This window comes from Haemaphysalis longicornis, unplaced genomic scaffold (genome assembly GCF_048455015.1).
Source record: "Haemaphysalis longicornis isolate Haplotype H1 unplaced genomic scaffold, Haemaphysalis longicornis Haplotype H1 scaffold_12, whole genome shotgun sequence".
NCBI classification, from domain to species: Eukaryota; Metazoa; Arthropoda; class Arachnida; order Ixodida; family Ixodidae; genus Haemaphysalis; species Haemaphysalis longicornis.
Window position 1 is genome coordinate 100,702,332 of NW_027526225.1, and position 24,336 is coordinate 100,726,667.

Sequence of the window (24,336 nt, forward strand, 5' to 3'; positions counted from 1 at the left end):
GTATCAAAGTAAACGTTGTCGAGGGTCAGAAGTGATTACCAATTTGCACACAGTATGAAATACCTCCCTTGTGCGAAGTCTTTCCATACGGGGTTATTAAGATTGCTTGCTGAAACTGTGAAGTATTGCTTTACAAGAGATATGTACGTGCAACTTAATAAATGCATATCTTTGCTTACAGACGTGGTGCAATTCAATACGCCCAGAGAATCTGAGGACTCGTATCCAGTATGACCCCCACAGCCCTGATAACTACAGGTAAGAGACGCACTGTAGTACTTCCCGAGATAAAAACAAATAAATATCAGAGGGGTTTCTGTATTCAATGTTTTTTTTTTTTTTTCGGAAGTCGAACGAGCAAATAGACAATACCTAACATGCCGAAACAAATCTTCATGCGCAAGTTTCTCGTTACGAACAACTTTGCGGGATGTGGGAAACTTACGCAACCATTTAGTTGACACAATTAAAAGCTTGTCACCTTATACGCAGAATTGAGTAAGCTTTTGGTTTTTGGAATATGTTTGATGGTGTGGCTCTGAAATGAAGTACGTTTATGTTCACGTCAAATCCACCTTGCCCTACCCTTGTGTTTGGGATATCATTGGATAAAGTGACGTTGGAAAAACAGGTGAGGGCTTTAAGAACGTGGTCGGCAGACATAATCTTGGGTACAACAAATTTCTCGTTCAGCATGCCTTTCGTCTATCATTATCAAAGGTCCTGCAACAAACCCTGCTGCCGACAATTCCTTCTTTTTGTATTAGTGAGCGAATTTAGTTACACCAGGATAAAAACTCAAGTGTTTTTAGAGAAGATACAACCTTCGAAAGTTTTCAACGGCTGTTTAACTTTTGAAGACCATGAAACTATTGCGAAGGAACGCAAGTGCTTAAGTAAATGGCTCGAAATGACACCCTTTCTGCCAGGTACAAGGGTTCAAGAGGCCTGTTTAATCTGCGTTTCTGAGAGAGCTCTTTTCGGCGGGCAGAAAATGCAGTGGCCCAAGTGCTGAACCAATTTTCTTTTTAACAATTCGCGGTTTTGGCGGAGCACTCTAGTCCATACATGTTCCTAGAATTATTGGGTTCAAAGAAAGCTATAACCAGCTGGCACATCTTGGGTTGAATATTTGGCAGTACTATCAAAAGACAATACCACCCCGCCCAGCATATAGTTCTTGTTTTTTAAGTCGCTATTCAATGAATTTTTTTTTCAGGGTCAATATTCCTTTGATGAACATCGCTGAGTTCTCAACCGCGTTTAATTGCCCAGCCCATTCAAGAATGAACCCGAACCGAAGTGAAACGTGTGCTTTATGGTGATTATGCCAAAAAATACAAGAAAGGAGGATTGTGGATAATGTCTAGTAAAAATCCTCCATCGTAATTCACGGGAGGGTTCTTTGAAAATGGCAAATAAACTCCTAAATTCAAACCGACGCCTTGATTTTTGTGCATTTTATGCTATATATAAGAAGACACAATTATTGAAATTAAACACTGTTCTTGGCCACATGAAAGAAAAAAAATGACGTAGCTAGCACTAGTGGCGAGAGGTTGCAGAAACTGCAGTACTGGCGGCCTTTCTCCCTTCGTCGAAGACTCGGCTGCTGCACCTCTCAAGCATTTACGAACTTGCGCCTGAACTTTTCCCTGAAAACCTCGACGACCTGCTGGACGGTCTAGAATTGTGTTTCTTGTTTGTTGGCCCCATCCTCTGAACTGCATTTTACAATAAAGTTTCTCTCTCTCTCTCTCTCTCTCTCTCTCTCTCTCTCTCTCTCTCTCTCTCTCTCTCTCTCTCTCTCTCTCTCTCTCTCTCTCTCTCTCTCTCTCTCTCTCTCTCTCTCTCTCTCTCTCTCTCCGCGTTGGTTCCTGGAGCTGCGGCGGTAGAGTTAACTTCGCTTGGATGTTTGCGTAACCTCCGAGAAACACATTTGGTGCACTGTCAAGGCCACCAGATGTTTTGTCTTTCAACTTTAAGAGCAGAGACAACACGCCGCAGTAAAATACGAAAGAGCCTTTACGGTGGAATGCCTAATGTCCTTTTTGTTGATGGCAACGCCACTGCACCGGTTGTCTTTCCGCTTCTTGCAAGGAGAGTTTTCAAATTCAACTGCCCACGCAAGCGAACGATTCGTGCGCTCTGAAACAGACGGTTGGATTGTTATACGAAGCTCACTCTGTTCTCCGTTTTCCATCTCTTTCAACGCCTGTACCCGAGACCTTCATGGTCGCCGCTTCAGCTTCGCCCATACATGGAACCACTGCGTGTGTAAGCGTGAAACACAATGGTGTCGGTGGGTTTACGCTATTGTCGTCCGAGGGGCGTATGCTAGCATATGCCGATTGACAGTGCATTCAAGTGTGGAGACCGTCCTCGCCATTAAAAACTTTGCTAAGTTTCAGGCGTTTCAGGCACTGCCCCGAATTTTCAGAACAGCTGCGGCTCTTGGTTTTGAGAATGGTACATGACACGTGATTGTTGCACAGGAATCCGTTGGAAAGTATGGAGCTGTTCCTCTCGGGTAGCTTCGCAATACCGACCGCAAGAAAGAAAAAAAGAAGGAAAGAAAGAAGGAAAGAAAGAAAGAAAGAAAGAAGGAAAGAAAGAAAGAAAGAAAGAAAGAAAGAAAGAAAGAAAGAAAGAAAAGAAGATCTGCATTGCTCAGAGCAGGCCGTGGAGGTACAGGGGGGATTGAAAGGAAAGCGAACGGAGACGCATGCTGCATCATCTGGCTGCAAAGTCAGTGAACTGCGCGCATGCGCACTTCTTCGAGAGCGTTTAAGAGTGTGGCCTACACTTATGTGAAATGATTGATCAAGAAGCAAGGCCGGTCGTTTATTTTGAGGCGCCTTTTCACGCTGCGTCGCCACTGAGCAGGATGATCATTCAAGGGCATCATGCTAGCTGCAATCAACCTGCTGCGCGCTTGGCTCCCGAATGTAGTAGATAACCGGATGCTCAGTGGCGACAGAGCATAACAAGACGCTTTAAAATAAATGCCTGGTGTCGCTTCTTTATCAAGCATTTCCCATAACAGTATAGGCCACACACTCAAACCCTCTTGAAGAACTACTCATGCGCGCAGTTTACTGATAGTGCAGCTAGACGGTGCGGCATGCGTCGGAAGCTGTATGCTCCGTTGTTCGCCTTTCTTTTTAATCCACCCTGTGCAGCGCCAGACGCATGATTGCCGGATGCGGCAGTTGCCGACCTTCTGTGCCGTGGCCGCCACACGTGTCTCGTAAACGGTCTCCTTTATGTCTTGCAGGTGTTGGCTTGTTCGTGTATCAAGTCACAGGGTTTTCGCTGGGTTACAGGTTTTTCACTAAATAGCCACACCAATCCAAGTCACTCAACCCCTCAACAGCAGCAGTGTGTATACTATAGATTTAACTTTGGCCAAGAGTCCACCTGACGTTCCAACCGAGCGAATCACGAGGGCACACCAGTGTAAATCCCTGATATTGCGGTAAAACGTTATCATCTCTAGCGACACCAAAGGATGCATTTCCCTTACCTAACCCTTACCTAACCCCCCACGGCTTCGATAGTCATCTACTTTCACCCAGTGGAACGACTCCTAAATTTTTCCCTATTCCCTCATGTCCTGCACCATTCCGCAGTACTGATACCAAGACGCCCTCTATAGAGGGTATCAGACATGTGTCTTCCCCCATACGTCAAAACTTTTTTTCTTATCAATACTTGTATATACATCACCATAACCATCATCATCATCTGTCTATGTACATTGGAGTTCTAACGCGTCTCTTATTGATCTCCAACAGCTACTGCCCCGGTGCGGCCAGAGACTAACCTTCGCGCCAGGAATTCTTTATTTCGTACCTCCATCCAAGTAGCTGTCTTGCCCTACTCTTGGTCTCGTCTTTCGGCATGCCAGCTTCAAAGCGTGCTCGCACGGGAGTGCCCGCACGAGTGTGTCCCGTTAACAGCGTGCCTACTTACTTGCCCGCGTGCCAGCGAGCCGATTGATTATGAGGTTTATCGCGCCGACGCTACGAAGGCGATTAGGCGCGCCGTAGTGGAGAGCTACGCATTAATTTCGACCACCCGGGGAAATTGAGCGTGCGCCCAAATTTCGACACACGGGCATTTGCGGTTTTCGCGTTCAGCCGAGAAGCAACCACCGGGACTGGGATCGAACCCACGTCCTTGGCCTCAGCAGCACAACGCCATAGCAACTGAGCCACCGCGGCAGGTTATGCTCAACTTTTTAACAGGGTCTACAGTATTGGTCGGTTTATTATTACACATATCTTGGAGAGCCACGACGCCTGGCCGGTTTCTTGGCAAAAAGCCTGTCCCCCGCAATGTGATACCGGTAGCGCCGCCGATAAACACGTAACGCGAACACGTGCTTAAGCGGATACGGGCTACGATAAAGCAGTTTGGCAAAAAAAAAAAAGTGCGGATAGCGCGTCGAATGAATCTATTTATTCGCCAGCAGCGAGACGAATCTTCATTTCAGTTAGCGTCGTCGAAAAACACATAGTGCGAACACTTGTCAAGTGTTCGGGCTGCAATGAAGAAACCCGGCCGAAAAAAAGAAAAAAAAAGGGTGAAGATTGAATGTCGAATGGAGACGCTAAATCAGCGAATCTCCTGCAACCGCAAAATGAGGACGTCGTTGTATACCCGTTCATAGGCACACGCCAAGTAGCACATCCATGCATCTGAAAGTCATTAATATCCTCGAAATTGGAGCTCAGCCACCCAATCGGGTTTCCTACCATATACGTTTACAGTGAAGACACCTTCATGCTGATTAGGCTCGCTATATGAGCCCGCCTTGCCGCAAACCGTTTCCAGCTAACGCTTTTTGCCATTTTCCACTTAAGTGGTTACCGTTGCAGCCCAAACGGTTGTCGATCACGCCTTCGCCTCCTCCCTCTCTCACCAAGACAAGTTTGCGCGACGTGAGCTCCGGTCTTTTAAAGGCAGACGCGCCGGCACCGAGCAACAATATCGGGGAGGTGGTGTATGCGCCGGCTATTGATACGAGCGCTGCATTTCGGACGAGCAAGCGGCCGCCGTGTAGTATATAGCATGCTTAGAACGAAGGGCGCCGAATACACACTTACTGCTTCGCTGCTGCTCCTGTCAGCTGTCTGCGCCGCCGGACATGCGCTGGCCACGACGGGAAGAGGTAAGAACACTGCTGCATATGCGATAAAAGGATTTCTGCCAGACCTAATCGAAACCAGCGTCCAATATTAGAGAGTTTTAGAATGGAACCATCTTCCTGCATCAACCGCTGCCATTATTGATCATGAATCATTCAAAACAGCCTTAGCTAACATTGTATAATGATATGTTCATTTGTATTTTGTTTTGTCACGCCTTAGCTAAAATTGTCTACTAAGAAGCCAACCTGATATATTCGTTTATACCTTATAATGCATTAGCTACAATTGTATATTTAGAAGCCATTGTTATAACCTTTTTACTTCCTTTTACTGCTTTTGTCATTCCTTTTTTTGTATTTAACCACTCCCCTCTCTAATGCCTTATGGCCCTGAGGGTACTGTAAATAAATAAATAAATAGACAGTTTTTGAGGTTCGCTATGCTCCCGACGGCCCGCTTAGCACAACCGAAGCGTCGGCAGCAGAAAGGCTTTTAGCTAAGTGAGAACGGTATCTCGGTCGACGGGAAATGATTCGCGTGACAGGACTTTTCCTGGGCGTGTGTAAACCAAAACTTCATCCAAAAGGAAACACAAGAATTTGTATTTTGTCACTCAAATAAATCAAAATACCGTGTTTTTTGCCTGATTTACATTTTTTATAATGTAGTCACTGACACGGTATAATTGTTCTGAATAATTTCGAAGAAGCCAATAAACTTTGGAATAGCCAAGACAAGGCTGTCTTTCTTTGCGCTGCATAGAAGCAGCTCCGCGCTTCGGTCGGCGTTTTTCGAAACCTCGTTGAGGTGTGTGGCATCTTCGCCTATTCGGAAGCGCTTTAGCCATTTCGTCGCACGTGCTCCAACTGACGAAACGGAGTTCGCCGTATAGCGCGCTCGTATCGCGGGGGGCAGCCATGTTGGAATTACGCGCGGAAGCGGAAGCTGCAGCGACGGTCCGCTAGCGCCGTAGCGCGCCACGCATGCGCAATGGCGCTCCCCCTTGCTATCGGAGCTGAGCGGACCGTCAGAAACGGTCAGCTAAAACTCTCTATTATCCCCAGACAATTTAACACCCAGCGTGATGGTGCGCAGCTAAGGCGTAGTGTCCGGAGCACGAGTACTCGGGTGCGAACTCGGCCGACATGGAACATGGTTTTCCTGACGGAAACGGAAGGAAAAAAAAAACGCCTGTGGGCCAGTGTTAAAGATACCTAGGAAGTATACAAACTAATCTGCAGCCATTCACTACCGCACGCCTCAAACCAGGTGTCGCTTCGGTGCTTATAATTGCAATTTAAAGGGGCCACCCACCGCTTTTTTTTTTTTTTTTGCTCAATAAACATTTTTTTCTTCCTCCTCCCCCTTCTCTTCCTTGGCATCCATTTAGTCGGCACAAAAGAAGTGCGCGAAACAAATGCAAATCGAGTCGACGGACACGGCCGATGATGTACTGAATTCTTTGCAGCGAACGAGCAGTCAACGAAGAAAAAAGATTAGAAAGAATTTTGACGTGTGTCCTCACTCCATCACCGACATAAAAGATTGATAAAAACTGATACCGTAACAGGCAATCAAGCAAAGTTTGGTTACGAACGAAGCGCGTTTACGACACACAAAACTGTGCCTTAAGCACCAAATATCTTCCTTACCAATACGTCAGAAAATGGCCGGTTTAGGCCGTTCATGTGCCCACCTCTTTTCATAAGTCACAATTTTGAGTACGTGTCACAGCAAATAAGTTTCCTTTGGAGAAATCTACACGAATCAAAAATTAAGCTCTAAGGACACATGCAGCATAAGTGCATTGATGGTGGTCTTTGTAAAGAGTCTGAAATGAGTTACCGCGAGCTTTTCTCGTATTCCTTTTTTTTTTTTTTTTTTGACGAGAGGTGACATTGACACTCCTCAGTTGTTTGTCTTCACCTACAAGAAGAACGAAAACTTGACCATAAAGTGGGCCGGAAAAATTATTTCTGATGCGGCACGCATTAGCACCGACCACCACTTCAAGAAAATCCGAAGACGCTCCCGCACTTCTCGCTGGTTTCGAATGTAAGCACGCTAACGTCCACTTCAGCTCAGTAAAACTTTCTTGAGGTTGAGGAATAGATTAAAGGGAGAAACGTGGGTGGAGTCCTCTTTCCAGGGCCCCAGAAGTTCGGGCCCCGGCATAGGCCCTGTCGATCAGCTCGCGCTGGTCTTCCAAGGCCTGGTCAGGGTCGCCTCCCACGTTCCTACTGAACTGAATGAGGTGCGGTATTTTTCTCGGTTTGCTATATACCTGGGCAGTTCCAGACGGTGTGTAAAAGGGTGGCTTTATTGTTAAATTTAAAAGCCTTCACTAAATCTGTCCGAGAACATAAGCGCCAGTCTTTATTTGTGTCAGAATGTGTGTGTTTATATTCTTCTTAGTATTTGTCAGGGTATTTAGTGCCATGTTAAGTGTAGGTAGTGTCCTCCTTTCAAGTACTTTGCGTTTAAGACGTTCTCCGTAGGTTTCCTATGGTGGAAGGGCGTAGGTAGGAGTGGTCGCCGTCGCTGTGGTTGGTAAGGCTTCTCGCAAGCGTGGTGAACTCCCCACGGTCAGGTGCAGAGTCGACCGACCGGGCGCGTTCCGTGTAAAATAGCCCTTCGCTATGAGCATGGGCTGCTGCTGAACGATGCGCAACTACCGACGAGCTAACTCTCCTTGTCAGTACGGCCCCGCTATTCCCGAAAGTTTCACCGGGCGCTTTGGCCCCCAGTGTTATTCCGCGACCAGCTGCATGGCTTCAGCGATGCAAGTGGCCACTTCCAAAGGTGGGTTGCTGCAGGTGTGTTGGACGGAACACCCAAGAAAGTATTGGCAAAACGGCCCTGACGTCTACACTTTCCCTAAAATGATGCTCACAGCATTCGTACAGACAACCCTATTGCATAATTCGAGAGTATTAGCGTAGCAGCTAGCGTGCGCTAACGCTATACGGCGGCGGGTGCCGGGACCTGACGGGGCAGGTGCGCATTCGTACCTGCTCGCCCTCTGCGCAGGCATGCGTAGTCGGGTCACGGGAACCCACCACTGTAGCGTTAGCGGACGCTCGCCGTTATGCTAAAACTCGACATTGTTCAAGCACTGCAAGCGGCATCTTTACGTAAAAAAAAATCAAACGACTTAAGGAGGGCACCTGAACGTTTAGCTTTATTTAGGGACATATCCTTCTATAATAGGACTTTAATTGTGTCAACACCATCGGCAATCGGTATTTTGCGCTTTTGCACAATGTACCAAACTTTTAGACGCTTTCATTTCTTTTTTTTTTTCATTCACAGCGTAACCGACATAGACTAATATGCCACGCTTTGTTTTTATTTTGGTATAGGCCTGTTTTCTTTATATTTTCGCGGCTGTAGCAATAGCGACTACATAATCGTTTATCTGCGCGGGAAAACTAGCGCCCAGAACCAAGCGGCTATACTTACGATGATGATGCCCTCAATGTTCTTTCACGTGCTATAATGAGCAATATGAAAGGGAACACAGGAAGACGTAGAAAACACCCTCAGACCAGCTATGAGTGATGCGCAGCGGCCGCCGTCGGAAACAAAGTAGAAGGGGGGACGCTGTTCTAACAACTGTCCCCATTCCCGCCGCGCGTCTTATCGGCTGTCCGACGATGCCATATTATCGGCGAAATGACGTAGGCTGCTGCTTTGTAGAAATGCCAGCGCGGTGGGAGTGCCAACAGTGAATGGAAGAGCGCCCTCCTTTCCCCCTTTGGTTTTCACAGCGCCATCCGCGTATCGCTCCGAGTCTGTTTCGAGGCTGTTTGCCACGCGTTCCGGTGTTCCCTTTTATATTGCTCATAATAGTACGTGCTGGGGGGATTGGCCAGGGCTAATCCCCTTATTGGACTTCCATAGGACTTCAAAATGCTGGTTTGTTTCGGCAAAAAAGACGGCCTGGAAATGAAAGTTCGCTATGATGTCTCGGTCTCACGAGCTGCTCGTACTCGTCGTCTTCTCCCCGCTAGGCCTACGCACCTTGTGTGTCTTCACGTCGGCTTCTTTCGTGCCATAGAGTTTCATACTAATATATATTAGTATGAAACTCTATGTTTCGTGCCACTACCCCCCAGCTGGGAATGTGCGAATGACAGCAGTTTCAGCTGCTTGCCCGCGAGCATGTTGGTAAAGATCAAGTTCATGCGGCACATGAATCAAACCGTGGCTTGCTTACCCCTCTTACTTCGGTGGCTCTCATCGAGTGTGGATGCAACTGGCTTCAGTTCAGGCACGGGGTGACACCGAGCGTACGATGGGCGTAATAGTCTTGGGGACATCAAACTTTATTCCTTAGTATTTCCGTTACTTAATGGAGAACACAAACATGAACGAACTTCACCAGCTGATTACAAGCTTCCGTTTTTGCTGAAGTTAATGCGACAACGTCCGCATGGCTAATTCTTTCCGCTCCTTCAGTCGTATCTTCTGCAGCTCTATTGAAGCGAAATGCAAAGCCAAGTCAGTTCACACGACGTTGCACGAGCACGGAGAGACTCAAAGTGGTTTCGATGGCTCCACGTGAACACGAAAGTACGTACGTCTCCAAGTTCCTACACCACAAATATTTCACGATCGGTGTGCCAGCGGCGGCCAGAAGACACCGAACACTGCTGTTGTGTTGCGCAGCTAGGAAAGGTTCTTTTCCCAAGCTCACTCACGACAAAGGCGTACGCGTGCATGAGGGTGAGTATTTTATCCTGGAATATAAAAGAAAATGGCGCAGCTTGCACCACCGGTACAAGGCTGTGCAGAATGCAGAGCTAACAGGCCATCTCCCTTCTTCGGAGACCCGGCTGTGTTGCACCTCACACGAATGTCCGAACTTGCCTCTGAAACTTCTCCATGACTGCCAGTCCTGGATAGTTTTGTCCGCATGCTTTCACATCGCCCAAAGTAAACCGCCCACGTTAGCACGCGCTAGAACCCGCGGCAACCGGCTTCGCGAACTCGGCGTCTGTTGCATGAACTCGGTGTCTGCTGCACGAACTCGGCGTCTGTGCTGCCCACTTCAGGCGCGGACGCCTGTGGACTGGCGAGGGGAACAGGACGCGGAATACCGCGTCACCAACAGTGGGCAGAGTGTGCGGGGAAGTCGGGCTGGCCGACGCTGGGCGCTCCTGACGAGGCGACAGCTGACGCGCAAGCCTGGACGACGCAGGGTGCTCTTCACAAGGTGCACGTTCACGTGCGCACGGCTGGGCTTAGTTTTCTGGCAGTGATCCATGGCAGTACTACAGTATTTTAAAATACGCACATGGGGACGCTGTAACTCAGGCTGCACGTTACAGCCCGTGCTGTAACATCCGGCCGGTGTTTTTATGCCTGACGGGTGGCCTGCCCATTTCCAAGTTGCTTAAGGCCTATGTTTTTCATTGCCATGTTGACTCTGCTCCGCCCGCACCGGCGCCGCCCCTGCCCGCCGCTGCCGCTTGACCTATGCTTCACGCAGTATCTCCCTCCGCTCGCGCTGCGCTGCGAGGCAGAAGCCCAGCCCATCTCTCTTCCCTTGCCACTAACTCCCCTCTAAACTGCTCTTTATTGCCGCGCATGCGCATGAGGCCGCGCCGGGTGAGTTTTTTGCGTACACGAAACCGCTAATTTTTTCTTTTCCCTATCCATATAAGGCTTCGCTCTAATTAGATCACATGCCTTGCTGCGGGCAAAAACGTATTCATGCGCTCGATCGTATACTTTATGACGAATTACCATCGCCATCATCATTACCACTAACCAGGAGATCGCATTGCCTGACGAATAATCCCTCCCGGTTCATCCTGCCTTTTGGCTAGACGTTATTTATAGTTTTAGTCCAGATGATTGGGGAGCAGTGCGCGAGTGCGCGCGTGCTTGTGAGTTTATGGACGCGCCTGTAACCACACGCACCGTGCTCTCACCAATTCTTTTCAAATGGAAAAAAATCCCGAATTTTCAGCCGTCTATCGAAGCCCATGTAACACGATCCTACGTAATCCAAAATGCAACACGAATAAAAATTAGCAGCGGCTTAGCTCGGATATGCCAGGATATACGTAGCGTGAGCTAAGGTTCAGCTGGTTATTCTTCGGTTTCCTGGTTGTCTAGGATTAGCTGATTATCATGCTTACCGCTGCTAAAACGATTTCCATTCCAATCTAGTCCAATCCAATCCAATCCAGTCCAGTCTAGTCCAGTCCAGTCCAGTACAGTCCAGTCACTCCTCATCGCGCATGCGCCGCACGGCTCTCCAGGAGTCACGCGAAACGGCTATGATGCGGCTCCGCCGCACCGTCACACTTGGATACTGCGCAACGGAGGCGCACAGCTGGGCACGCGCCGGCGCCAGTGCGTTTGCGCGGCTATAACGTCGCTCCTCTGGGATGCGCAGACCGGCGACTACTTTGTTCGGAGTAGTGGCAGGCACTTTTTGGGTGGGGAAATGTGTTTGTTTTCAAGGCACGGTAGTGGTGTGCCTGCTCGATAGATAGGTGTCGGTAAGGTGGGGGAAGGGTGCGTCGGGCCGGGCGTAGATGCTGCGTCATTTCTGCATATGTCAGGAGGGAAGTGAATCTCTCCGAGGCGGTGTCTGCACTCCTCGTACCGCGTGTCATTTCTCGCGCGAGGTCATGCGCCATATCGTTCCCTTTCACTCCCAGATGGGCTGGAGTCTATATGATTTGGATCTGTCGCTGCGGCGGGTGGCGGAGTAACATTGCGCGGGCCGCAGCGAGAACCATTCCGGCCTGGAAGTGCCGGCAGCCCTGTTGGCTGTCCGTCACAACAGTAGTAGCCTGGGTAGAGGAGATGGCAAGTGCGATTGCCGCCTCTTCAGCTTCAGCTGGTGAGAGTGTGTTGACAGAGGCAGTGATAGCCTGTCCTCCTTGGGCGGGGCTTACTGCCAAGGCGAACGCTGGATAGGAGAGGTATGCTGCCGCGTCTGTGAAGACCGCGTCAGCATCTCGACTGCACTGTCGTGAGATGGCCTCCGCATATTACGCGGCAGGGGTTGTACTTCAACGAGTTGTTTGAGTAGGTCGGGAAAGGGTATGTAGAAGTGGGCCATTGTAGCCCGCTGTATTTATTCCCAGATATGAGAGAACCTGGCGGCCCGCGTTGGTGAGAGAAAGCCGTCGGTATTGTTGTAAGAGATGTCCTTCAACTAGATCAGACGACGTATTTTGGATACCGAGTTGAAGGAGTAGCAAGATGGATGTGTTTGTGGGAAGGCACAGTGCGCGCTTGCATGATCTTCGGATTATTGTATTGACGCTTTCTTCTTCGTGCTTGTTGAGCAGAGCATACGGAACTGCGTACGTGATGCGTGAAATAATGAAGGCGTGCACGAAGCGTGAAATCCCCTTTCCTGAGTCCGCACTCGACCAAGGAAGCCTGCACCCATTAAAGGGACCGGTACCTCCCGCATACGAGGCGTGTGCTGTACCTCTAAAAGACCAGTTTCGGAAAGGCAAGAAGTGGGCGGAAACCAGCCGTTCTCAACCCACAAGGTGGAAGAAAAAATTTCCAGATAGCGCCACTAGAGAATTCCGAAGCCTAGGCATAAACGGGTAAACCAAAGTCTTCCCAGACGTCACTTATACCACGTGACCCCGCCATGTGACATCGCCGGCTCCAACCGAACAATCGCCGGCATGAAGCTACATGAAAAAAAAAATTACACCTATCTCCCCGAAGGGAACCATGAGTAGGATGCGGAGCGTCATGGAGGTTCCGTTTGCGTTTCCGTGATGTTGGTTAGCCAAATTTGGTGGAAATGTAGTGAACCCCGTAATGCTCATATATCCTACTCATGGTTCCCTTCGGGGAGATGGGTGTAATTTTCCTTATTGCATACGTATATACGCGAGTGAGACGAGATTGAAGTGGTATCTAAAGGTCTGTTAGTGTTTGCGCTGATGCTCTCACTTAATTGCGTCAGCACACCCACTGACGGGGCTGTTGCTTCCATCCTAGTTCATCTGAAGAATCATGGAGTCAAGCGCAAGCACAACCGGAGTCAAGCGAAGCATGCGGCCAATCCCTAGGCCAATCCCTAGGGGCATCCTGCCAAAATCATTATCAGAAGCGCTGCGGACGGGGCGACAGCAACGTACACGCCCTCCTCTTCGCAGCTTTGTCTTCTCCTTCTTCGTCTTCAGCGGTTCCCCTATGGGAAGATGACGACGGTGGCGCATGCGCAGGTGGCGTGCGGACGCCGGACCACCGCCGACGCCGCGGGACATACCCCCGAGCATAACACGCTCCGCATCTAAAAAAGTATCGTGTGTCACGTGCATGGTCACAGGCTGGGCCAACTGCGCAGGCTCGAGAAAAGGAAACGGCGTGGGAGTGGCTTCAACGGAGGTGCGCTTGGGAAGACTGGCTGCATGACGTCATGCCGTGGGCTAGTTAAACCCGAAAATTTTAGTCTGTCTTTGCCTGTCCCTATGTTGAACCTTTTGGCAAAAAATTATGTATAATACTGTAAAGATAGCTTTAGATGGGCAGAACATATCGAAGACACTAAATCTTGAAACCCGCTTCATACTTGCGAACATTATTAAGCAAACAATAAAATATCAGGCAAATTAAAGCAAAACATGAACACACAAGTGGGATTCGCACTGTCCTTTTAACTGAAAATATATGACTGCTTGACGTTTGCTCAAGCAAATAAAATATGCGCGTTGGGAACAATGTATCGACCAAAAAGTACAAAAAGCACTGGCGGTGCCCCCTCGGGGCAGAATTCCAAGATTGCCTACAGTAACAAAATTTTCCAATAGATGGCGCGCGGGCAGTGGAACGCGGCAAAATTGAATGGGCTGGAGCAGACATACACCGTGTTGATCGTGGGAGGAGCAAGCCAGTAGGGGAAGAACGTGAGGGTGGGAAGCGGACAGAAACAAGGTATTTGGGTGCACTTGGGCGCGGCAGGAGAAACCACCGTCTTTCGACGACATTTGTTGCGAAGGGAGTAGAGTTTGTTCCTCCGTGTCCACACATGCGTTTCGGCCTCCGCACACCGCGATATTCTACAAAAGCTGGCTGAAGAAAAGCTACGTTTGGGCTTTGGAAGGACATCCCCATAACACGTAGCTTCGGTCTTGCTGAACGCAACTTGTGAAAATAACCTAACATTGCCGCGAACCATGCATTGGGTTTGTTTTTATGTTGTTTGTGCCGACCGGCTGCGCCGGGCTGTGTTATCTGGGTTATCCGTGTGCCAAGTGAAGCCCGTGTTCTATTCTTTATTTTTATGCCGCACGCGTTATTTCATTTGATAGGGAGAGCGTTTCAAACTAACGTCAACAGCCTAAAATAATCTCCTTTGATCTACAGTGTTCTGGATGAAATCGACGGTTCGTGAAAAACTCGCGCCCAAAGATAAATTCCCGAAGAGCAGACGCCACGGTATTCGACTCGCCGACGCTCGCTTGAACATGTCACTTTCTTTACTGCTGCTTCGCCGTCTCTGTATTCTTTGAGTTGTTAGGGGAGCACAAGTTCGCTCCAATAAATTTGCTTTCCTTGAAGAGAACTGCATGCGTCGTCTTTGGCTACGTGACAATATGTGCAGTTGTGTATGAACTCTACACGCTCCTGCAAAATTGTTCGATTATACGATCATAGAGCCAACTATGTTAAATCTTCGTGCGTCGAACACATGCAGATTTTCAGCAACTGTTGCTGATGCAGTTAGCGTTTTTAACTCCGTGCTCGGAATTGCTGCCGCAGATTAAAAACCTTTATGCAAACACCCAACAAAAACATTGTGCACCTAATTTTAACTCTCCTCCCAATCGCATCTGTTGAGACGAAACATCCTGGGTATGAATGGAGTTGGAGATTTGCGAATGTAATTTCTAACGCTTTGCTTTCCTGTTTTCTTGCTTGCTGTTAATCAAATATTGTGACTTTGCTCTCTTTTTTTAGAGAGCTATGACATCTGCGATTCCCCGGTATGTTTGAAGCGAGGTAAGCATTATTTAACATTCTTTAACCAATTGTAATGTCGTAAACCCTTCATCCGCCTGCCAGAAAAATGAGTTGAACATGTCGTTATATTCGACATTGAAGCACACTGGCTAGTGCTAAAAGAGAAAGGAGACGTACGAGGACTCCCCTTAGGGAAAAACCAAGCTTTCCTGCCTTAAGTTTTTTTCACATTGTACAGAAAAAACGCTAGTGTTTGTTCGATGAACTTTCATATTTCGAAAGAATACGGGTCTTTCGCCCTTTAGTGGCAGCCTCTTCAATAAATAAAACAGACCACGCACACACCAGCACGCTACCACTATAGGTGAATGGAAAAGAATATTCAGCAGGCCTCTCCAGCAAAATGTCTTCTCACTGCCAGTTTTGTGCATAGGTTGGCAAAAGAGAAAGAACTCACTCAAACTCGATCACAATTTTTTTCTTCACGCGCTACTCACTCGAACTCAAACAGCTTGTCTGCACTTAAAATCACTCCTACTCACTCATCACATATTCATTTGCAAACGTACTCACTTGTACTCAAACTCATTAGTCCTGATGGGTACTCGTACTCAATCTATACTCAGGAGTACTCAACTAGTCTGTACTCACTTGTACTCGCACTCATTCTGTACTCATTCGCAATCGTATCGAATCTGTACTCACTTTCACCCAATCTGTACTCACTCGTACTCGTCTGCACTCACGTCTACTAAATCTCTACTCACATTCACATTTTTTCAAGAGTGTGTCTCCTAATTTGTCCTCGCAAACAACCACTTGCATTCACAGGCTGAACTAGGTCTATGGACTCGACTAAGCCAGAGCCCGACAACACTTCCGGCCTGTGCCAGCATGGTTCTACTGGTTACGTTTTTACCATTTTGTCTAACTGAACCAGGCCCAAATGTTTGTGGTTATAGATTCTGAAGACTAGGAAGGAGTTGCTTCAGCGTGCATTGTGCATGCAAGCAGCCTCCCGTACCCCTCCCTTCTAACAATTTGAACGAAGAAAAAGTAGTGAATGCAAGCCACCCGTTCTTTCCCAGCCTTTCACTATGGCAACGCCGTGACTAGAGGTTGCAGAGAGCGGCAACAGCGCAGAGAGGGAATGCAGGGAGCCGCATTTTTCCCCATTTGCCCCTCATATTACCTTGCTTTTGGGGGCACTGCTGAATGCACGAGACCCATACTACACACATGCCATAATTTCAGTGAGTGATCAAACTGACAATTTTGTACTCTTGAGTACATGTACTCGCCAGTACAGTACTCATGAGTACTGTACTCACTTGTCATCGTCCTCACTCATCATCGTACTCACTCGTGAGTTTAAGTAGAAATGACGACAAATCCCAATACTCACGAGTGCGTGCGCCAACCTATGGTTTTGTGATTGAAAACTTGGAGCCGAACGGAAGTGTGCTGTGGTAGTTTTCTTGTGTACGTGTATGGATACGTACAGAGGTCAAAACAGTTACAACGTGCGAACGCGTGGCATTCGATGCGTGCAGCCCAGCCTGCTCATAGCCACCGGAGTGACCAACGAGATTAGGGACAGCGCTGCGGCAGCTAGGCATGTGAAAGCTTTACCGATGCTTCCGTGTTTTAGGGTGGAGAGGGAGGGAAACACGGTAGCATCGGTACAGTCATGTCTCGTTAATATGGACCCCGTTAATATGGACACCCCGCAATATGGACGAAATTTTCGGCGACCGGTCCCTTGGCATGCAATTCTGCCCCGTTGATACAGAAACCCGCAGTTTGGACTATGGACGGCTATTCCGGGGACGAAACGGGTAAATACAGGCACTCTTGTCTCGTTATTATGGACACTGGTCCACAAAAAGATAGAAAAGATGACTGGCGACTCCCGAGGCCCCAGTGCGTACTAGGAATATATTTTTGCCGAAGCATACAAAGCCGGAGCATGTATTTATCTCAGAAACCAGTACCATCGAGTAAGAGAACATTCGGGAACAGCGAACATCACTCTAGGGCAGTGATGGCAGAGTGACATCCTTTCTATATCAAACAAGATTTCCCGGCGCGCTGGAAAGAGCCAGTCCTGAGGCTCAGGACGAGATGACAGGACGATAATCGTTTGTGGCAATATTCACTGCGCATAAAGGGCAAGGCTTCTCCTGTCAGTTCGGTGGAGACAATGGTTGGTGTTAAGCGTAAATGACCAACCTTTCCCTTATGTTTCCTTAAACGATTCTTCCTGAAACGGGGTTTTCTTAAAGAAATATTTCTTAACGTTTGCGTTTTTGACCTTGATTTGTTGTTATGGACGACTCACATTATAGACGATTTTTCTGGAGAACCGAGGCGTCCATAATAACGAGACGTGACTATTAGCTTTCACATGCCAAGCCGCCGCGGAGCCGTCACCTAATCTCGCTGGACACGCCGGTGGCTATCAGCTGGCTGCGCTGCATGTATCAAAAGCCACGCGTTCGCGCGTTGTTAACAGTTTTCACCTCTGTATACAGACACGTGTGCAGAGCCAAATGACACGTTATATAGCCAGAGCTATAACGCACGTTATAGATTGTGATAAAGGTTTAACGACAACGCAATCATTTCTGTTCCAGCAAAACAGATTAAGGAATGGCGCAACCCGCATATCGAGCCATGCGAAGATTTTTACTCTTACGCTTGTGGGGGATGGGCCAAGGCCCACACCATACCAGAAAGTGAACCAGCCTACGCAGTAACTGACGCCCTCACGCGTGAACTGCATCATGAACTGAAAGGTAATAAGGCACCGATATTTACAGTCCAAACGAATGCACGAGGAAATACCTAAATGGCCTTGAAGGTTTCAATTGCGGCATGATGGGCATGCAGAAAGAATGTAAAAATTATTAGCCCACGGAAGCATGGAGAAAATCTGAAACATCTGCAGTTGCCTTTGTAGATCCTTTTACAAAAAGTAACCTGATACCTGTCTTTCTAGGAATTCTGGAGAGGGTTACTATTAATTATGTCAACCAGAAGCCAACGGACAAATTAGCTTTGGCTTACAAGGCTTGCTTGGGTAAGTGATGAGCGTACAGATAGTTAAAACATTGCCTGTTAATTCACGGCTTTCCTTTCAGGCCCTATCCGCCCTGTTTCCATCGCATAATGACATCTGTTAGCGATAAGGATACAGTTCCCTTCAACTACATCAAGACAAAAGAAATCCAGCTCTATCAGTGCCCAATGATCATTAAAAAAAATGCTGTCTAAACACTCACCAGAGGGCTTACCTAAGTGGAAGTGGGAAAGGGGGGAGTTAACTCGTAGAGCCACCAGCACTAATCTTGCATCTCATATTTATGAAGGAAAAGGTTTTTTTTCACAATCGTCTTAGCAGCGAAAAAAGGCAGGGACCTAAAACAAAGCAAAGCGAACCTACGCTAGCGATTGTCTTATTTGCATTATTGCTTTCGTTTTAATGGGAGCCAACTGTAATTGTAATAGCTAGCCTCTAAAAAGTACATGGGACCATGCTTATATGTTAATAATTTCAGCTGTTCCGGAATTCTGCGATCAGTATACAGTCATGCGGGAGATAATGGAGGATAATGGACTGGTTGACTGGCCACTGTTGTCCGAAGGAGGGAAGAGGCCTGCCAAGCATCTAAACTGGACAGATACGCTTCTGAACGTTGGAATCAGCCCCATCCTGTCGCTAGGCGTTGGAAGAGACACGAAGTACTTAACTTCTAACGTTATTACGGTGGGTAAGCAGTTCAAAAAAAACTTCTTCGCCTTTCAGACACCCAAAGAGTGCGCTGATCAACATACTCTGCGGGGTGTTTGGTCCCCCTCGTAAAAGCCATCATATTAACAACTGAACCAAAACTTAAACCTGTATATCGGAATTCAGGAACGTAAACATTCTGGTTAATTTTCAAAGCAAATTTACTTTTATTGTTACTTTTTGCATTATTATCATCAGAAGAAAGGCACGCAAGGACTCCACAACCTCTCACTTGATCCGCCGGATTGCAACGTGTAGTGAAGGAGCCCGCACGAAGGTGGCTAGACGACTCGTACGTGCTGTTCTTCAGCCGCGTCTACTCTACCAGGCACAATTCACACACTTAACATGCAACAATGGGCGCAACTTGAGACTAAACAGAGAAGCCATGCGCACCATCACGGCACTTCCTCGTCATACGCCGATACCCATCTTACGGGAACACGCCGAGCTCGATACTATAACGGAGCTTATAAACCAGCGTGAAGAAGGAAGGTAGCTCAAGCGTTTGTACATCCCAATGACCGCAGCGCTTCATTCACATGTTTGTAATGAGTCTCACGTCGCTTCAACCTTAGACGATCTTCCACCGTGGCGGTACACGACAATGACAACCAATAAGACGATGAAACTTCGTCACTGTGACCAGCCATTACCTGAAGGTCACTGCGTACTGTAGACAGACGCAGCTCTTCTGCCTGACGGAGGACGTACTGCTTTCATCAGTGCACGCACCCGGAAATTAAAGGCTCGCGCTGTTACGCTACCGACGCTCCGGACCCGCTGCTACGGAAGCTCCAAGCTGTTCATGACGCAGTCAATGCTGCAAGTGCACTCCATAACATCACGGAGGTGCATATATACACAGACTCGCTCAGTACTGTGAAGCATCTGGAACAAGTAAACAAGACACTTCTGATCTTCCAGCAGAATCAAGCCTCCACAAAACATCAGAGCTATTGATCCGTCTACATTGGGTACGGAGGCACGGTCAGGATATAATGAACCAATTAGCGGACCATTTTTCCGACTCATCTTCCCCCCCTTAATCCTCCACTAGCCCCCTTCCTTGTGTTTCTTTCTCCGTCTTTTAGCCCTGGAATCTCTTCTGAGAAGGCCCACACGTGCCCTGATTCCCCCGTGGGTCTGCTTCCTGCCCCCCAATCTTTCCCGGGTGAAGGAAGTTTCTCTCTGGAGGCTTCGGTCTAGGGTGGCCCTCACACCTTCACTTACTTGGACTTGGGGGCACTCACAAGACGACCCAGGAACTTGTCCCAAATGGCCGTCTCCGGCGGCTGAAGCTGATGCCAATCATCTTTTGTGGACGTGAGCGGGAAGACGGACCGGTCGAGACGACGCGCACAGAAAGGTTGGTCTCCGGTGGGATAAACCGTATGACTACAACCGCTGGGTGCAGGAAGATAAATACTGCAGGTCGCTGATATACCTTCTGCACGCCACTGGACTGCATGCATACCTGTAGACTCGAAAACCGATCGGTTTCGTGACCATCTGCGCTTTTGGCAGCCCCGCTCTCTCTACTTTGTTCTCTTTCTCTTGCATTCCTACTTTATTTTCTCTTCCCATCTTTAAACCCTCTCTCATTTGCCGCGCGGCAAAAACACGAAGCAAAAAAAGACTTTATATGACTAATCTGAACTTTCTTTTCCACTGCCTTAGCTGAGCGCAATCGAATTTGACCACGCCGGCCGCAACCAGCTTATACACCCAGAAGAAAAAAATAACAAGCCAATCATTGATGCCTACAAGAAGCTCATTGGGGCTGCTGCCAAGTTTATGAACCCTAAAATCACAGATTCGCAGGAGAAGATACTCGCCGATGACCTCGTCGGTTTTGAAGGAAAGCTGGCCAATGTAAGTTTATTGTCTCCTATGCTGTAACTGTTCTATTTCATGCGTATTGGCAGTTATACATGATTAAGGCGGACTGCTGGGCAAGTTGGTATTACATTGCAAAACCGTTCGAAGCGCAAAACATAAACCAGGGACGACGAGAGAGCGCAGGGACACGCGCTACTTCCAACTAAGATTTATTAGGAAAAGAAGGCATATATATACACAGAAATCGTGCACACAGCGGTACATTCTTGAGGTCACGCCGCGCACACCGAAGACACGCGTGATAAAATCGAAATAACGATAAAAAATAGCAAAAAAACGAAAAAAAAAATATTTGTTCGACAGCAGCTCGTGCGACACGCGCATTCAGATTCGTATGTCCAGATACGAAAGTTCCTCTTGTGATAGAGTCAGAGATGGCTTGCTCACGCATGCATCCCCTCCGAGGCGGGCCATTTCAGAAGCTTCGATAAGTTCCCTTGTTAACTGGTTGTGATGTCTTGCTATTGTTGTAGTCTCATTGAAGGCACGTTTGCATTTTTTACATTTTTTACAATCTCGGCAGTGCGCACTAAGGTGCCCCGTGTTTCCACGCTCTACATTCCATTGGTGCTCCCGCAGTCGATCATTTAAACACCTGGATGTCTGGCCTACGTATTTGCGACCACAGGAGAGGGGAATTACATACACCACATTTTCAGTACACGCAACGAACTTGTTCTTGCGTTTTACCTTGCAGGTCCTTTTCCGCTTCTGTCCTGGGGAAGTTTCTATACAAAGCGTTGAAAGCTTTTCAGGAGCAGAAAAAACAACATTCACATTGCTGCGGGCACCGATCTGCTTGAGCCAATGAGAAAGGTGGTGTACGTACAGGACAACTGCGGTTTCCCCCCTGGCCTGTTCCCTCACGTCAACCTCGGGCGGTTCGTTTCTGAGGGAACGTTTGACGTCTCCCAGGAGCTTATTTGCCACAGAGGTAACAAGCGCCAGTGGGTATCCCGCCTTGCCTAGACGATTCACTTGCGCCAACAGACTGTGCTCGCACTTGTGAAAGCAGGATTTGTTAAGCGCGTTTTTCAGGCAAAGCTTAGCGATGCCACGTTTTACGAGTTTTGAGTGGCCCGAAGAGTGGGAAAGCAGCGGCTTCATTGATCGTGGCTTGTATTCCCAGCACACATGTTTGTAAGAAACCCGAAGCCTGAGATCCAAAAACCTAATGCTCTCACGTTCAGGAATCTCTTGGGTGCACACTAAACTTTTTAACACCCTTAAAGGTGCTAAAAGGGTGCACTCAACATTTTGCACCCTGTTTGCACCTTTTAAGGACTAAAACATTGCTCCGGCACCCAATCATGAAGGTGCCACATATTAAGGGGTGTAAATCTTAACATTTTTACACCCTTTAAGGTGCAAGGAGGGTGTACTGAACATTTTGCACCCTTTTTGCACCTTTCAAGCACCCAAATATTGCTCGGGCACCCCACCTCGAGGGTGCCGAAATTCAGGGGTGTAATCAACAGTTTCATAGGGTGCTACGACCGTTACAGGGGTGCTAAAAAGTATTTCTTCTCGATTGGGGTGTTACCACGGCACCTTATCGTTAGGGTGCCTAAAAGAACGGTGTGTGAATGCAAGCATGCAAAATTGCACAAAAACAGGCTGAATGTTTAAACCGCACATTGCACTATTTCACCGCCCGTTGAGAGAATAAATATGAACTCTCCACATAGACCAGGGGAAAGGCTCTAAAATTGCTGTTCGTAAATTGAACAAAACGTGCTGAATGTTTAAATTCCACTCTGCACTAATCTACTGCTTCGAGTGTATCACAAGGTTCGTTTCGATGTCTGGCTGCACGGGAAGGAAAGGCTACAAAATGCCTCTTGTAGTCCTATAAATAAAACTTTTACGCGAGGCATCGGTGTCCTCAACGAAATCGAATTTACCTAAGAATTTGTTCCCGTATTATTATGCCCCGGGCAAAAATTCCAACAAGACTTTCTTGTTGGGCTCACAGCACGCCTGTGGGGCCAATACGAAGTTCTGTCGGCACTCTATCGTTCCAATAGCCTAGTCTTCCAACAGGGAGTTTAACCTTGATGGCGTTTGTGGGGCCAATAAGAAGCTCTGTCGGCACTCTATCGTCCCAACAGCGTAGTCTTCCAACAGGGAGTTTAACCGTGATGGCGTTTACCGGCTCGCCAACACGATAAGTCAACGCCAACAGACGCCTCGTTCGTAATCAGCGGCGCGAGCGCGCCATCAGACAGAACCGACAGACGCCCTGAAGGTGGTTTTTAGGGCCTAAACAGCAGCGTCTATGTCTGGCATAGACGCTAGACGTCAACGTTTGTGTTCTGAATTTTCCCTTCAGTAAGTAACAGTCAGACGGACGATAACATAACTATGTGAAGATATGCTTTGGCTCATACCACGGCAAGCGCAATCGTTTGTGGCTGCAGCCTCGGTTGCTCTTCGTCCACAACAAACTGAATCGGCTGTACAGCTTTCTTCGAGGGCGTGTATGCAGGGGTTCTATCTTCCTTTTTTGCGCAGGCCGACGGGGGCGGTCGTGTAAAATCATTTTCGCTCGTCGCTTCCGTAGGGTTGCCACCTTCCTGGTTTTGGAGCGGCCCGACCGGTTTTTTAAACAGCGGGCCGGTTGCCGGTCCATATCTAAAACCAGTCGTCATCAGCCGGTTTTTTGGCTTTTGTGCCGTGATTATGCCCGTTTTGGCGTTTTATAAGCGTCAATTCAACAACTAAGACGATAAATACGTGTCGACAAGCATAGGCGTGCGCACAGGGGGGGCAGGGGGGGCGGCCGCCCCCCCTAATCATCTGAAGGAAGCGCCAAATTTGCCCCATGCCTGCCTTGCCGATGTAACACATGAAAGTAAAATTTCTGCTCAGAAATATTTTGTGTGTGTTGCAATTCCATCACATTGAAATAAAAATTTTATAACCATCCCTCTTTGCACTGCGTTCGCACCGCAAGGCCTTCAGTGAGAAGAGGTCGGGAGTTGCTCTGGGGGGGGGGGGGGGGGCGCAGCGGTAAGACTTTGCCCCCCCAAATTGAGAACTCTGCGCACGCCTATGTCGACAAGCTGCGCAAAGACACGCGAGCAGAGAAAATACGCGGGCGAGCGCGCTGCCTCAGATGGAGGGGGACCTAAGGGAAGAACAAAATAACAAAATTCTACCGCTGCGGTCAGCAATTGCGGTTACTTTTCAGTGAAGCACATGCAGAGCGATTAACCAAGCTCTCAATCACTTTCAGTACAAACGTTATGTTGATTTCTCTCTAAGAAAACACTACAATAAATGGCACTGCATGTTAAAAAACATGGCGTCTTTTTTCAACACAATCCCCCCTCCCCCCCCCCCCTCCCCCCCCGGAAGGCCCGTTTTTTTTTTCGGGGAAAGGTTGTAACCCTACGCTGCTGTTCTGCCTACCTGCTTGCTGTACCTATTATGTCGCCGCCACCGCAAATCCCCACTTGTTACAAACTCAGAGGTTTTCGCACTGTTAGCAGTCGTTTTACACGATGGGTTTGATGCGCCTGACAT

General features: G+C 48.1%; 1 protein-coding gene and 1 long non-coding RNA gene across 2 annotated transcripts in view; one reads left to right on the plus strand and one right to left on the minus strand.

Moving 5' to 3' along the window:
* The window catches only part of LOC144163099 (neprilysin-1-like), a gene marked incomplete in the record, with an annotated part of 51,505 nt that extends 50,064 nt beyond the window's left edge, over positions 1-1,441 (plus strand). Inside the window, 1 exon segment of the mRNA XM_077693902.1 lies at positions 1,220-1,441. Coding sequence (XP_077550028.1) covers positions 1,220-1,325 — 106 coding nt within the window.
* LOC144163104 (uncharacterized) overlaps positions 1-24,336 on the minus strand; it is a 350,313-nt gene that overhangs the window by 260,997 nt on the left and 64,980 nt on the right. The gene's annotated exons all lie outside the window — the stretch shown is intronic.